Below are 14,122 nucleotides of genomic sequence, written 5' to 3'. Positions count from 1 at the left end.
GTCATTCCCCATTTATCCTCCCTCTAGCCACTAATCTATTCTGTATAGATTTGACTATTCTGGACATATCATATAAATAGAATCATACAATATATGGCCTTTTGTGTCTGGCTTCTTTCACTTAGCATAATGTTTTCAAGGTTCATCCATGTTGTAGCATGTATCAGAACTTCATTCTTTTTTATGACCAAATAATATTCCATTGTATTGATATACCACATTTTGTTTATCTATTCATCCATTGATAGACATTTGGGTGGTTTCACTTTTAAGCTGTAATGAATAATGCTTCCATTAACAGTCATATACATTTTTTTTTGTCTTTTGCCCTTTTTTTATTTGTAGAAATTTAAAAATATATTTTGGATATGAGCCCTTTTTTAAATAGATGTATTATAAATTGCTTCTACTCAGTGTGCCTTTGTACTTTCTTTTTTTTTTATTATGTTATGTTAATCACCATACCTCTGAAACAAATAATACATTATATGTTAAAAAAAAAAAAAAGAAAGAAAGAAGAAGATAGCAGGAGGGGAGATGAACCATGAGAGTCATATACATTTTTTGTGTGGTCTTATGTTTTCAAATCTCTTGGGTATACACCTAGGCGTAGAATTAATTTGCCATATGATAACTCTCTATTTAACTTTGAGTAACTTCCAAATTTTCTAAAGATGCTGCACCATTTTACATTCTTACCAGCAATGTAGGAGGGTTCCATTTTCTCCATATCCTCACCAACTCTTGTTATTGTCTATTTGATTATAACCATTCCAGTGAGTGTGCTGTGGTATCTCATTGTAGGTTTGACATAAATTTCCCTGATGACAGATGTTTTTGAGCAATCATTTCTTTCATGTACTTATTAGCCATTTGTGTATCATCTTTGGAGAAATGTCTTCAGATTGTTTGCCTGTTTTGAAATTGGTGGTCTTTTCTTTACTTTTAAGAGTTTTAAAAATATATTCTGGATAAATGTTCATATATATATATTTAAATTATATATATATTTTTAATTATATATATTTTAATTATATATAAATAATTATAGCCCTTATGGTTAGGTCTATGATCCATTTTGGGTTAATTTTGTATATGGTACGAAAGGGGTCCAGCTTCTATTTTTTTTTTTTTTTGCATAGGGTTATCCAGTTGTCCCAGCAGCATTTATTGAACAGACTATTCTTTCCCCCATGAGTGGTCTTGGTACTCTTGTTCAAAATCAGTTGACCATAAATATATGTGTTTATTTTTGCACTCTCAATTGTATTCCATTCATCTAGATATCTATCCTTAAGCCAGTACTATCTAGATTACTTCTGCTTTGTACTAAGTTTTGAAATTGGGAAGCATGAGTCCTCCCACTTTGTTCTTCCTTTTCAAGATTGTTTTTGATTCCTTGCAATTCCATTTGAATTTTAGGGTCAGCTTATCAATTTCTACAAAGAAGCCAGCTGAGACTCTGATAGGGGTTGCACCGAATCTGTAGGTCAATTTGGGGAATATTGGTATCTTAACAATATTACATCTTCTGATCCATGAACATGAGATAGTTTTCCATTTGTTTAGATCTTTAATTTCTTTCAACAATGTTTTATAGCTTTCAAAGTGTAAGTTTTACACTTTTTTGTTCAATTTATTCTTAAGTATTTAAATTTTTTATGCTATTGGAAATTGAATTGTTTTCTTAATTCACTTTGAATTGTTCATTGCCCATGTATAGAAATAGAATTTATTTTGTAAATTGATCTTGTATACAGAAACCTTGCTGAACTTGTTTATTAGTTCTAATTGTGTGTGTGTGTGTGTGTGTGTGTGTGTGTATTTATTCCTTAGGGTTTTCTATATACAAGATCATGTCACCTTCTGCTTTACTTCTTCTTTTCCAATTTGGATATGTTTTATTTTTTTTCTTGCCTAATTACCCTCGCAGGAACCTCCAGTAAAATGTTGAATAGAACTGATGAGAGAGGACATCCTCATCTTGTTTTTGATTGCAGGGAGAAAGCATTCAGACCTTCACCATTAAGTACAGTGTAAGCTCTGTGTTTTTTCATAGATGCTGTTTTTCAAGTTGAGGACATTCTCTTCTGTTTTTGAGTGTTTTTATCATGAAAGACATTGAATATTTTCAAAGGATTTTTTTTCTGCATCTATAGAGATGGTTATGTGGTTTTGTCCTTTATTCCACTATGGTGTATTATATTGTATTGATTGACTGATTTTTGTAAGTCAAATCAACCTTGCTGTTCCTGTGATAAATTTTACTTTGTCATGGTATATAATCCTTCTTATATGTTGCTGAATTCTGTTTGCTAGTATTTTGGTGTCTATATACTCAGAATGGATATTGGTCTGTAGTTTTTTTTTCTGCATATCTTTAGTTTTGGTATCAGGATAATATTGGCCTTACAAAATGAGTTGAGAAGTGTTTCCTTCTTTTCTATATTTTGGAAGTTTGGGAAAGATTGGTGTTGATTCCTCTCCAAATGCTTGGTCAGATTCACCAGTGAAGACATTTGGGCCTGGCCTTTTCTTTGTGATAAGTTTTTGATTACTAATTCAGTCTCCTTATTTGTTATATGTCTATTTAGATATTCTATTTCTTCTTGAGTTAGTTTCAATTGTTTGTGTCTAGGCATACGATTATCTAATTTTTTGGCATACAGTTCATAGTATTCCTTTATAATCTTTTTATATATGTAAAGTTGGTAGTTGTCCTTTTTAAATTTTTTTTTTTTTTAAAGATTTTATTTATTTGACAGAGAGAGACACAGTGAGAGAGGGATCACAAGCAGGGGGAGTGGGAGAGGGAGAAGCAGGCTCCTGGCTGAGCAGGGAGCCGATGCGGGAATTGATCCCAGGACTCTGGGATCATAACCTGAGCCGAAGGCAGATGCTTAACGACTGAGCCACCCCGGTGCCCCCCTTTTTAAAAGTTTTTAAAAATTATTTTAATTTGGGTGCCTGGGTGGCACAGTCAGTTGAGTGTCTGACTCTTGGTTTTGGCTCAGGTCATCATCTCAGGGTTGTGAGATCTAGCCCCACATTGGGTTTTGCACTCAGAGCAGAGTCTGATTGAGATTCTCCCTCTCAATCTGCCCCTCCCACTCATGCTCTCTCTCTCCCTCTAAAACAAATATTAAAAAATTATTTTACTTTTTATTATTTTTTAATATGTTTGGGTATATAGGAGATCTTTTTAAAACTTCCTGGTTTTAGGAATTTGAGTCTCCTATTTTTATCCTTGGTCAGTCTAGCTAAAGGTTTATCAATTTTGTTGACCTTTTCAAAGAAAAGATAATTTATTTCCACTATAATTTCTTTCCCTCTGTTTGCTTTTGGTTTAATTTCTCTTATTTTCTAGTTTCTTAAGGTTGAAATTTAAGTTACTGATTTGAGATCTTTCTTCTTTTTTAATATAGGTGTTTACTGCTATAAATTTACCTCTGGGCACTGCTTTAGCTTCATTTGATAATTTTTTGTAGTTGTGCTTTTATTTTTATCCATCTAAAAATATTTTCTTTTTTTTTTATTATATTAGTCACCATACAGTACTTCATTAGATTTTCTCGTTTCCTTTGTGTTTCTTCGTTGACCCATTGTTATTTAAGACTGTGTTATTTAATTTCTATATATTTGTGAATTTTCCAAAATTTTTTTTCTGTTAATGATTGCTAATTTTACCCCATTGTGGTTGGAGACATAGTTTGTATTATTTCAGACTTTGAAGTTTATCGAGGCTTGTTTCATGATCTAATACATGGCCTATCCTTGAGAATGTTTCTTGTGTACCTGGGAAGAATGTGCGTTCTGCAGTTGTTGAGTGTTCTATGGATGTCTGTTATGTCTTTGGTTTACAGTGTTGTATAAGTCTTCTGTTTCCTTGTTCATCTGCCTACTTGTTCTATCCATTATGAAAAGTGGAGTATTGAAGTCTCTCAATATAATGGTTGACATGTTTATTTCTCCTTTTTCTCCCTACATGTTCTTAATGGAGTAACCCTTTTATCATTATGAAATATCCTTCTTTGTCCCTAATAATAATTTTTGTCTTAAAGTTTATTTTTTCTAATATTAGTAAAGCCACTCCAACTGTGTTTTAGTTACTGTTTGCATGATATTTTCCCCCCATCCTTTTATTTACAACCTCTTTGTGCCTTTGAATCTAAAAGCATGTCTCTTATAGACAGTACATAGTGGATCATGTTTTTAAATCCACTTTGCCAATCTCTGCCTTTTATTTGGAGTATTTAATTCATTTATACTTAATTACTGATAAAGCATTTATGTTTGCCATTTTGCTACTTGTTTTGTGTGTGTCTTATTTTTTGTTCCTCTTGTTTTTTCATGACTACTTTATTTTTTGTTATATACTTTCTAGTATACCATTCTAATTTCCTTGTCATTATTTTTACTATATATATGAGTTATTTTTTTAATAGTTCCCCTAGGGATTACAATTATCATCTTAATTTTTAACAGTGTAGTTTGGATTAATACCAGCTTAATTTCAATACTATCATGAAACTCTGCTTCATTTCCTGCTCCCTCCTTTGTACTGTTATTGTCATACAAATTACATTTTTATATGCTATGTGCCAATCAACAGACTTATGATTATTCATACAGTTGTGTTTTAATCAGATGGAAGAAAAGAATTAAAAAATACATTTATACTGTCTTTTATATTTACCTATGTAGTTATCTTTCTGGTTCTCTTTACTTTTTATGGATTTAACTTACTGTCCAGTGTCCTTTTATCTCAGCCTGAAGCACTGTCTTTATTATTCCTTATACAGCAAGTATGCTGGTGATGAATTTTCTGTTTTTGTTTATCTGCTGATGTCTTACTTTCTCTTTCAATTTTAAACAATAGCTTTGTTGGATATAGAATTCTTGGTTGATAGTCTTTTTTCTTTCAGCACTTTGTCATCCTACTGCCTTTTGGCCTTTATTGTTCTTTAATGACAAATCAGCTGTTAGTCTTATTGAGATTCCTTGTATGTGATGAATCACTTTTCACTTGCTGCTTTTAAGATACTCTTTTTATCTTTGGATTTTGACAGTATGATGATGTGTCTAGTCAATCTCTATTACTTTATTGGAGATCACTGAGTTTCTTGAATGTGCAGATGAATGTTTTTCATCAAATTTTGGAGGTTTTTGTCTATTATTTCTGCAAAAATATTTTCTGCCTCTGTATTTTTATAGGATTGCCAGTATGCATATGTTGGTATGTTTGATGGTTCCATAGGTTTCTGAGACTCTGTTCATTTTTTTTTATTCTTTTTCCTTCTGTGCCATGGCCTGGATAACCTCAACTGTCCTATCTTCAATTTCAGTGGTTATTTCTTCTGCCAGTTCAAGTCTGCTATTGAGACCCTTTAGTGAATATTGCACTTCAGTTACTGTACTTTTTAACTCCAGAGTTTCTATTTACCTTTTATAATATCTATCTCTATTAACATTCTCTATTTAGTGAGGCATTATTCTTTTCTCTAATTCTTTAAAAAAATTTATTCATTTATTTGAGAGAGAGAGAGAGAGAACAAGAAAGCACAAGCAGGGGGAGCAATTGAGGGAGAGGAAGAAGCAGGCTCCCCACTGATTAGGGAGCCTGATGTGGGGCTTGATCCCAGGACCCTAGGATGATGACCTGAGCCAAAGGCAGGTGCTTAACCAACTGAGCCACCCAGGAGCCCCTATACTTTAATTCTTTAGACATGATTTCTTTTAGTTCTTTGAACATATTTATAATAGCTGATTTAAAGTCTTTGTCTACTGGGGCGCCTGGGTGGCTCAGTTGGTTGGGCGACTGCCTTTGGCTCAGGTCATGATCCTGGAGTCCCGGGATTGAGTCCCACATCGGGCTCCCTGCTTAGCAGGGAGTCTGCTTCTCCCTCTGACCCTCCCTCTTCTTGTGGTCTCTCTCTCTCATTCTCTCTCTCAAATAAATAAATAAAATCTTAATGACTTTTTCTTTTTCTTTTTTTTTTTTGTCTACTAAGTCCCCTTCCTTAGGGATGGTTTCTGTTGATTTCCTCTCCCCCACTGTGTATGAGCCATACTTTCCTGTTTCTTTTTGTGTCTCATAAACTTTGCTGAAAACTGGACATTTTAAATAATATAATCTGGCAACCCTAGAATTAGATTTCTCCCCTTTCCCAAGGAGGGGGAAGGGCAGAGGGAGAGAGAGAATCTCAAGCAGACTCTGTGCTAAGCATGGAGCCTGACATGGGGCTCTATCTCACAACCTGAGATCATGACTGGAGCTAAAACCAAGAGTCAAATGCTTAACTGACTGAACCACCCAGGCACCCCTGAGCAGACAGATTTCTTGAACCAATAACTCTGTCAGCTTTTTCTGACAGTGTGTGTGTGTGTGTGTGTGTGTGTGCATGTGCATGTGCACATGTGAATGTGCATGCCTGTTTTGGGACATGTGCCTAATGCTCTTGCAGGCAGTTTACAACTCTGTCTTAGCCATCACTTCCTGCTTGAGAAGAGCCTCGAAGTTAGCTAGAGATAAGATAATAGGGTCTTTTCAAGTCTTTCCCAGGCATATGTACAGTGCTATACATGAGACTGGCCTGGTACATTCCATTGTAACATTTTGGAGCTTTTCAAATCTCCCTATGGACGTCTCATTTCCTTTTTTTTTTTCTTCAAGTTTTTTGGTTAGGCTTTTGTTAGCCCCAATTGGTATTGCTGCCTTTGGTAGCTGTGATGTTAAATAATTGCTGCTAATTGTTTTCAACAAATGCCCTAAGGGTAAGATTATTATCATAGAGCAAGCTCTGAGTTTGGCAAAGTCAAGTCAAGGCCTGGGAATGGAGCTTTACAGGCAACTTTCAGACAGTACTCTGGAGATGAGACTTTGGGGAGTTTCAAACCTGTTTTGCCTCCACTCCCTTCACTGCCCAGTGAACTGATTGTTTTCACAGCTACTATAGTTGTGCATCTCTTGGTTTTCAAGGCTATTGATGAGCTGGGAAGAGTGGGATGGGAATAGGATAAATTAAAACAGCACGAATTTTACTGTTTTTACTGATATTCAGCCATTTTTCTTGATTGGATGCTTCTTGGGACATTGCGATTCTTTGTTAATTTTCAGAGTTTGGAAAAAGTGGATTTTGACATTTTTTTTGGCCAGTGTTTCATTGCTTTTATGGAAGAAGAGATCTTCAGAGGTCCTACCTATAAAATTGCTTTAGAGTACTTTTTAAAGATGGGATTGGGAAAAATACTAGTGACCTGAGGGAACTTTGAGGAAAGGTGAGCAGATTATTATTTTTATACAAATTATGTGTTATGTATATATTTCATAATATATTTATAAAAATATATAAGGTATATATGTTTTAATACAAATTATTATATTATCCAAAGACAATTATTTGGAATAACATACAAATAAGGTTGTATTCCAAATGGGATTTTTTAGAAGTTTAGATGCTTATGGGAGTTGTACTGAAAAGTGGGAAGAGTTCATCAGTCTCAAAAGTTTTCTTTTTCTCTTTCATTTTGCTATTTTAGGTGTACAGAGCCAATGGACCAGATGGAACCATTGGCAGAGGTCAGAGAATCCACCTGCAATTATGGGACACGGCAGGGCAAGAGAGGTATGAGATCTTTAGTTATGTGTTCCTTACTGGAGGAAAGGGAAAACCAGCTATGCCCTTCACACAGTTCCTGAGCAGGAAAAGGCCGGCTGATTAGTTGACTTGCACCTAGATAAGACATGCTGCTAAATTAGCAGGAAATTTATCAGTCTGAAATGATAATGATGTCTATTTCATACAAGGTCAAAGGAAAAATGAATCCTTTTCAAAATAGACTATCTAGGGCGCCTGGGTGGCTCAGTTGGTTAAGCGACTGCCTTCGGCTCAGGTCATGGTCCTGGAGTCCCAGGATCGAGTCCCACATCGGGCTCCCTGCTCAGCAGGGAGTCTGCTTCTCCCTCTGACCCTCCTCCCTCTTCTGCTCTCTGTCTCTCATTCTCTCTCAAATAAATAAATAAAATCTTAAAAAAAAAAAAAAATAGACTATCTTACTTATGGAGTTTTTACTTCTTCCTTCTTTTTCCTCCTCCTTTCTTCTCTTCCTCCTTCCTTTGTCTTTCCTCCTCCTCCTCCATTTTTCTTCTTGTTCTTGTTCTTTAAGATTTATACACTTTTCTCCATTTACTTTAGCTATTTACACAGCCACAAAGACAACTGCAGAATTACCTGCATTATTCTTGCCTGATTATGGAAACCTCACAGAAAATCTGATTGGAATTAACTCATATGGTTAGAAGTTGCTTGATCAAAATAAGTCACATGAAATCTTGATATAAAATTTCTTTCAGTTATAGCTGCTGTTTTCTCTCACAGTTTCTTTGAAGTATTCTGTTTGGTTTTTATTTTTTAAAAGATTTATTTGAGAGAGAGCGAGCGAGCCAGGGTGGGGGAGGGGCAGAGGGAGAGGGAGAGAGAAACTTTAGCAAACTCCCCACTGAGTGTGGAGGCTGACTCGGGGTTCAATCTCACCATCCTGAGATCATGACCTGAGCCAAAACCAAGAGTCAGACGCTTAATCGACTGAGCCACCCAGGCGCCCCTGAAGTGTTCTGTTTTTTAACTTTTTATTATGAAAATCTTCAAATATATATACTACAGAGGATAGTATAATAAAATCATGAATATATTTCCCAGTTTCAGTAGTCATCAATTTGTAGCCTATCTTATTTCATGTATACCTCTATCCCTTCTTACCCCTCCCCCAAATTATTTTATTTTTATTTATTTTTTTAAAGATTTTATTTATTTATTTGACAGAGAGATACAGCGAGAGAGGGAACACAAGCAGGGGGAGTGGGAGAGGGAGAAGCAGGCTCCCCATAGAACAGGGAGCCCCAAATCACAAATTATTTTAAAGCAAATTCCATTTATCAGATATTTTCATTTATAATTACTTTGGTATGTATTCCTAAAGGATAAGGACTCTTCTTGTAAAAACATTGATTAGAAATATTTGAGAAAACTTAAACAGATTAGATGACAAATTCATACCAGTATTTTCTTCCCTGGAATCTATGCCTGTCAGTTGCAGACTTTACATAAAAATAAAGTGGAAACTGACCTTTAGAGGGAGAGAGAGTGGGAGACAGCAGGATAAAGCCTTGGAAGAGAGAGTACCAAGAAAGGATAAGACTGAGTCAATACTACTCCCACCTTAAAGCCAAAGAAATGGTTATCAGAGTTATGAGACCTCTTTAGAGACTAAAATTAAAAGGTCATGGACCCCATTATAACATCAAGTCAAGCTGAACTTTCTAGGGACAAAGAAAACATATACAGCAAGAACCATTGCTTTGGGCCTAATTAAGTAAATTCTTGACTGAGACTAAGGGATCATGAGCCAGTTCTTATGATCCCTGTCCAGCAGTCTGATTTTTCAAATCACATGGTCCATTAACATATAAACTTATGTAAGTGATAAATAAGTGTCTTATATACTTTTGGAATATCATCATCCAATTTGTTTTTTTAATTTTTAAAAATTTACAGAGATGATTTTTATTTTTTTTTATTTAATTCCAGTATAATTAACGTACAGTGTTATATTAGTCTCAGGTATACAATAGAGTGACTCCACAGTTCCATACATTTCTCAGTGCTCATCATAAGTGTACTCTTAATCCCCTTTGTATATTTCACCCCCCCCCCCCCCCACCTCCCCTCTGGTAGCCATCAGTTTGTTCTCTGTATGATTGAATTCCAAATATAACTTTTGATAATTGTTGGTGTTTTATAAAGTCTCAGTATATTTTTAAGTATTCTTTGTGGCTCTAGATATCCATTTGATAGCATAATTTGCTAAATCTTATGTAATTAAGAGATACAATATACATAAATAATATGAAGTTATTAGAAACAATGGCACATTATTAAATACCTAATTTGTTATTGATGAATTATTGGAAGAGGCTGAGGGCACTATTGGTAGTTTTATATTTCAGGAGTGGGGCCATGATTTAGATGACCAATCTGCTTTTATGTTCCTAGGTTTCGTAGCTTGACAACAGCGTTCTTCAGAGATGCTATGGGGTTTCTTCTGCTTTTTGATCTGACAAATGAGCAAAGTTTCCTCAATGTCAGAAACTGGATAAGTAAGTGCTATTGTTTCCCTGTCTCCCACTCCCCCCTTCCCACAATACAGTGCTCTCTGAAATTCTACTTCTGTTGTAAGTTGTTTTGGAGGAGCTCCTAGTACTATTAAAAATGCTGTTTAAAGGAGTAAGGTTTTACTTTGGGGGCAAAGATTACTGAAATACTCTGCTTTTCCTAGTAATACTAACTTTGGTTTGTTGGGTACTTCTTATCCTGTAGGCACGTGGCAGCACTTTACATGTGGAAAACAGAGGATGCTCTTATCCCCATTTTATAGATAAGGAAACAGAGGCCCAGAAAAGTTAAATCTCTAAGTATCTGCTTGCCTATTGTATGCTATCAGGATTCATATCATCCAGGGTTTAATACATCTATTACATAGACATAAATATCTTTTGAGGGCTTAGTAGATCATACCCCTGGCTCCCTGTCTCTTCTGTACTCAGAGCTTCCTTTTCTCCTTTTAAGGCCAGAGCAGTTGCCAGAAGGATCCCATCAGCATCCCATCTAAAATTACATTGGCAAAAGTGGTCCCCAGCACTATACACGCGCACACACCCACCCTCATCTTGGCTCTTTGGAGAGATCCTAATCTCTTAAATGATTGGTTAGCAGCCACTTAAAATCCTGCCACTTCATCAAATAACAATTTGCAAAAGTACATTTTTCTCTATTAGTTGTATTAGTGCAAACCTAGAGAATCTATTGGGGAAGGCTGTGATGTTAAATTCTTAACATCCAAATCCTTAAAATGAAAATACTTATTAAAAATACCTACTATTTAAAAATAACTTGGTGTTTTGGTATTATGAAGGGGTCATTGGCTGTGGTTTTGATAGTAGAAAACCTTATTTTTAAGGAGTTTTTAAATAAGTAATTTATATGGTGCATTGTGATTTTTCAAAGCATTTTCACATACTTTGTAGTTGATCCTCACAAGCACCCTGGGTGAAGATTCAGACAGGTGGTGTGTCTTTATTTTAGGATGAGGACTCTGGGCCTTGAAGAGTAGTCCTGTCCTTCTTGGAGGACATGGAGTTTGGCTTTCCGTTCAGTAGCCTTTTATGCCCTTTCTTAACTAATTGATCATTATGGGCTGAAGAGCTATTTAATACTTTAAGTATAGGGTCCTCAAATTTAGTTATGTTCACTGGGCTTCACTTGGTTAAATGCCTGTGTCGCACACCTCATTATTTCGATTAAAGCTGAATGATGGTGGCTATGTCTAGTCCTTTATCCTCAGCCCTTGCTCATCATCCTCTTCTTTGTATCATTCTAACAAGTTCTGAGACTTTAAGTCAAACACTGTAAGATTCTTATTAGAGATGTGCTCATAGAATCTCAGCATTGAGAAATCATCAACCCACCTCTTTTCACAGATAGAAATGGAAACTCTGAGACAGATAAATCTTGCCTATCTGGACTTTTTAGCTGATTAGATAAATAACAAAATTATGAAATATGTAACGTATGCATTTTATTTTGTTATCCTTATAGTGTAAAAGAATTCTTATCGTGAAATTAGGTAGAGAAAATTTACACATTTTGCAGATTTTATATCTTCAATGGAAAGTATTCTCCCCAACCCGCCTTTAAAAAAAGAAAAAAGTTAGTGTTCAGTATCAGAGATAATAATATCAAATCTTAATTAGGAATAACAATTTATTGTCTATACATTTTATTTTTCCTCTGCTTATTAGCATTTTGAATATTACAGGGATTATTCATTTCTTCTTTTTTGTGGACACAGAGGCACTGTTGCCTCTTAAACAAGTAGCTGACTCCTGGGCCCTGACTGGCCTGGGGAGAGGAGAGCAGGTCTGCACCCTCCTTTTAGCTTCTCCAGAGCTGCCCTGGCAGTCAGTTCTCTCTTGACTCCAAAGCTCTCCATGCCCCTTGGGAAGGGGATACATGCAAGCCCAAAGGTGAGCCCTGCTGAATTCAGAAGACTGAACCGAGAGCTGAGTCTTCTCTGCGTTTTCTCTCATTTAATCATATATCTTTCTTATTTTAATTGAATTGATTCTGCCTTAGGATAATAGAAAAATGTGAAAACATTTCAGATGGAAACACACTAGTTCATAGGAAGACAGTTCTTTTAAAAATATTGCTATGGGGAGACACTATACGAAAAACAGAGCTTTATGATTAGCAATAAGAACTAAAAATTCTCCAAGTTTTTTTCAAATGGCCTTCAATAGAAAGATAACCACAGGTGTGTGTGCAAATGGTTGTTCACATGCACGCGTGCACTTTTGGAGGGTTAGCGAATTCTCCTATTCCTGATATAAATAAGGTGGGATATGTGCTTAAAGATAATTTTACATCTCTGTCCCATCCATTCAGTTTTACAGATTAGGTTACTGATGCTTTGAAAGCATTATATCATTTCCTTATGCCCGTACATCCACTTAGAGTTTCCAGAGCACTTTTGCATATATTCTCCATTGATCACACACATATTATTTACCTATAATAATTTTTCTTACAGGCCAGCTACAAATGCATGCATATTGTGAAAACCCAGATATAGTGCTTTGTGGAAATAAGAGTGATCTGGAAGACCAGAGAGTAGTAAAAGAGGAGGAAGCAAGAGGACTTGCAGAGAAATATGGGTGAGTACTTTTGTGGAGAAATCTAGAGAAAACATTCCCAATTCAAACATTAGCACAATGGATAACAGAAGATGCAAATGCAAAAAATTGAAACAACACACTCAGATGTAGGCCTCGGGAAGTATAAATACCTACTTTACATATTAATATTACGTGATAGTGGGAACCCTAGGAAAAACATTGGGTGAGGGCCATGCTTCCGTCCCATTTTCTCAATCTCTTGGTGTTTAAAGACACCTTTGAGGGCAAATGCCCTGACTATATAAGGCTGCTTTCCCAAGATGCAAGTAGGAGATGCATGGGGTAAGAAAATTCTCTCTATTCAGCAAGAAAATTTCAAAGCCAGTTCATGTGCGGCTGTAGAGAGCCCCAGCATACAAGAAGGCCTATTGGCTTTGAAATTTCTATGCTGGGAGAGCATAGAAATTCTCTTGGTTTAGGTTGTGTTTTTGTGGTGGAGAATCCTCTAAATACTGTCTTCTTCCTTGAACTCTGGGAATAGGATCACAGTAGCATTAATTGGACATGAAAGAAGGGGTTAGCCGCTGCTTATTAAAATGTCAAGGGTATCTCTACAAAGGAATTTGTGCTTTACTTTCTTTCTGCCTCTAATACAATGAGAACTCAAATGTGTATATATTAATTACCCTTAATATAAGTGGGAGGCAGCAAGTGGAGTTGAGAAGGAAGGGAAGGTAGAGAGAGAGATAGGGGATGTTACCCAGCTACTGGCCCTGGTTTTTAGGCAGAATCCAAGGAAGCCAGAGGAGGGCCTTTCTCTTTTTATTGTGTGACAACTGCTTTGTTCTTCCTTGGACTGATGGAGGACCAGAGGACACTCGAGGATAGCTTTCACATTGGCAAGGGAGTAGAAGGATTAGGTTGGCCAGGTGGGAAGAAGTCAAAATCTGGAGAGTTTAGAATACCAGGTAAGGAGAGTTGCTGAAATCCTGGGGGGCAGGGAGTTGCTGAAATCCTTTGAACGTGGAGGGATGGGATAAGTACTTGTCTAGATCAGTCTGGGGGGGGGGGGGGGTGAAGTAAAGGGAGGAAATACTAGAGACAGGGAGATTGTGGTGATCTGTTAGATGGGTAGGAGCTGCATTTGTGGAAAAGAAAAAGGAGTAAATCAGAGAAAATAGGTAGGGTGGGGGCAGAACAGGATTTTAAATCTTTTTCAATTCTAGGGGTGGGGGCAAGGCAGCCTGGGTTGGGGAGTGTATCTATGCCCATCAACTATGCTGGCTTACTCTGGCACAGATTTGCAGTAGGCTGTGGGGGTTTTCACTCCAGGGTAGACAGTACCTAACCATGTTAGAAGCACCTGAGGAGCTTTTAACAAATGCTTGT

At 36.2% G+C, this 14,122-nt stretch overlaps 1 protein-coding gene across 1 annotated transcript in view; it reads left to right on the top strand.

The window, feature by feature from the left end:
• Nucleotides 1-14,122, top strand: part of RAB27A (RAB27A, member RAS oncogene family) — a 53,396-nt gene that overhangs the window by 28,037 nt on the left and 11,237 nt on the right. Inside the window, exons 3-5 of the mRNA XM_032418109.1 lie at nt 7,540-7,625; nt 10,053-10,156; nt 12,649-12,772. Coding sequence (XP_032274000.1) covers nt 7,540-7,625; nt 10,053-10,156; nt 12,649-12,772 — 314 coding nt within the window. The remainder of the gene's footprint in view (nt 1-7,539; nt 7,626-10,052; nt 10,157-12,648; nt 12,773-14,122) is intronic.

This window comes from Phoca vitulina, unplaced genomic scaffold (assembly GCF_004348235.1).
Source record: "Phoca vitulina isolate PV1807 unplaced genomic scaffold, GSC_HSeal_1.0 scaffold20, whole genome shotgun sequence".
Taxonomy (NCBI): Eukaryota; Metazoa; Chordata; class Mammalia; order Carnivora; family Phocidae; genus Phoca; species Phoca vitulina.
This window is presented reverse-complemented; position numbering and strand designations above follow the sequence as displayed.